The 2,459-nt window shown below is 50.3% G+C and overlaps 1 protein-coding gene across 1 annotated transcript; it reads left to right on the top strand.

Annotated features, from left to right (window-relative positions):
- The first annotated feature begins 951 nt into the window (after positions 1-951).
- Positions 952-2,035, top strand: LOC123187385 (senescence associated gene 20). The gene has a single exon (XM_044599238.1). It carries the CDS (start codon positions 1,289-1,291, stop codon positions 1,583-1,585), a length of 297 nt encoding a protein of 98 aa, XP_044455173.1. The 5' UTR covers positions 952-1,288; the 3' UTR covers positions 1,586-2,035.
- Positions 2,036-2,459: the final 424 nt, after the last annotated feature.

Below are 2,459 nucleotides of genomic sequence, written 5' to 3'. Positions count from 1 at the left end.
TGTCACGGACTACATGCATGAAGAAAACAGCGTAGATTGCCTCAAAATTTATAAAGCACCCTTCTTCTTTCTCTTACTTCCTCACCCTCGGCAAGCCAGCCCTAGCCAAACCACCTGCCACCCACGGCCGATGGGCACTGTCGCCCTAGCCATCCAGATAATCCCCATCCATCCTTCTCCTGTGCTGGCAGCCACCCCACACCCCCAAACCGTCAAGCCTTCAGCTTGGCTCCACATGCAACATCATGGTCAGCCATGGTGTCGTCGACTTCGACTCTTTCCTAGTGAGCGATTGTCAGGGACGCCGCAACCTCCCCGTCTCAAACATGAGTGTGGTTAGAATTTGTTTTCAGGTAATTACTCCCTTCGTTTCAAAATATAGTGTGTATATCTTTTTTTGTTAAGTCAAACCTCACAAATTTTCACCAAGTTTTTGGCGAAAAACATTCACATCTTGAATGTCAAGCATATATCATTAGATTCATTATAAGAAGTAGTTTCATATTTTACCTATTTGGTATTGTATATAAATAATTTTCTCTATAAATTTCATCAAAAGTTTGTAAAATTTGACTTTAAAAAAAATATATACACGCTACGTTACGGAACAGAGGGAGTACCAAATAGCAATGGCGGGAGAAAGAAAAACATAGACCCTTAATTTTTTATCTCAGTTTTCACAGGGACCCTTATTTAATTGACGCGAAGACTCGGTCCCTTTCTTCGACCCCTCTCTCATTGGTTTTTTTTTTTTGAGACAACCCCTCTCTCATTGGTTCCCGGCCGGCGGGTCCCACCCACCCATCATCCGACTCAGCAACGGGGCCCAATCAGAGCCCGATTTGGTTGCCGTCCACGCTGGCGCGCACGCACGGGCCCATCCATCCATCATCGCGCGCACCCGCTATAAAAACCCGAACCCCGCCGCTCCAAACACTCCAATCTCTCGGAGTCTCGCAACCCACCGCATCTCGCTGCTTCTCCACCGAGCCGATCACGAGCAGCAACTAGTTGAGTGCAAGCCGCCGCTGTCGCCGTCGCCGTCGCCGTCTTCTTCTTCGTCTCCGACAGGAGGAGCGGCAGGAAACCCCGGGAGGAGCTGGCCAACCTGGATCAGCTGGAGGGCGGCGCCGCCTCCGTGCGCGGGCACGAGACTGAGGAGCAGCGCAACAAGTTCCTCGTGCTCCGCCTCTACGAGGCGCTCAACAACCGCGACCACGCCGCCGTCCACTCCCTCCTCGCGCCGGACCTCGAGTGGTGGTTCCATGGCCCGCCCGCGCACCAGCACATGATGCGCCTCCTCACCGGCGGCACCTCACCGTCCTTGTTCCGCTTCCAGCCGCGCTCCGTCGACGCCTTCGGCTCCACCGTCATCGCCGAGGGCGTGGACGACAAGGCCAAGGCATACTGGGTGCACGCCTGGACCGTGGGCGGCGATGGGGTGATCACCCAGCTGCGCGAGTACTTCAACACCGACCTCACCGTCACGCGCCTCGCCGCCGCCGCCGCGTCCAAGTGCGTCTGGCAGAGCCGCCGCCCCGACCGCGCCCGCAACTCCTTCCCGGGCCTCGTCCTCGCCCTCTAACTGCTGAAAGCAATGTAGTACTATGTACTCCAGCGAGATTGCTTACCGCATTTCCAGACGTCTCGTGCACCTGATGATGATGAACTGGTAGTAAATTAGTCGAGTGCCTTTGCGTGACAGTACGCAACGCCACGAGTGAATGTCTAGCGAGTCTTCAAAGGCATAGAAGTTTCTAGATGAAGCGCAAAACCTTCCGAGTTTTCATCATTTTCCTATTGCTGTAAAACAGGGCGGCCCGCTAGTGAACGATGTGTATACTTCCGTCATTTCATACGGCTGGTCGAAAGGCACTCATGATTTTGCTTTTGCCTCCAGCATCGATAAGCCACAAAATGTCAGATAAGCCAAAGCAAAAGGAAGGTAGTGGAGTCCCATTGTCGTGGAGTCGTCACGTCGTGGGACTAGGAGAGTATAAAGCTGATTCCTTGATATTGGATTTCACCGATCATATATATCACTTGTCATTTCAGCAAATTCAGTGACTAGTAAATAGTAATAACCTAGCTAGTACATACGTGTGTAAATATATATCTCATATACCAGGGAGATGTATTTAAAAAGGGTAAAAATAACAAAACGCAAATCAAGAGAAAGTAAAAAAACAAAAACTTCCGATAAAATGAAAAAGGAAATAAAAAGAAAGAAGGAAATTAGAAAGTCAAAACCAGGGAAGTAAAATAATCTGGCAACGCAGCCCTACAGGGCAGTGAGCCACAAGTCGCAAATGACCTCATCGGGCTCGTAGCTAGCCCTGTATAAACTATGTAGGGATTCAATGAGAGTGCTGGTAAAGAAAAAAGACAAGGACTGACTATACATTAGATACCTGGAAGCGATTCATCCATCAGTCACTTTTCCCATGAACCACTAGATC

This window comes from Triticum aestivum, chromosome 2A (genome assembly GCF_018294505.1).
Source record: "Triticum aestivum cultivar Chinese Spring chromosome 2A, IWGSC CS RefSeq v2.1, whole genome shotgun sequence".
NCBI lineage: Eukaryota > Viridiplantae > Streptophyta > Magnoliopsida > Poales > Poaceae > Triticum > Triticum aestivum.
This window is presented reverse-complemented; position numbering and strand designations above follow the sequence as displayed.

What these genes read in the sequence shown, in the direction of transcription:
- LOC123187385 (XM_044599238.1), top strand. Translation starts at nt 1,289, where the DNA reads ATGATGCGCCTCCTCACCGGCGGCACCTCACCGTCCTTGTTCCGCTTC.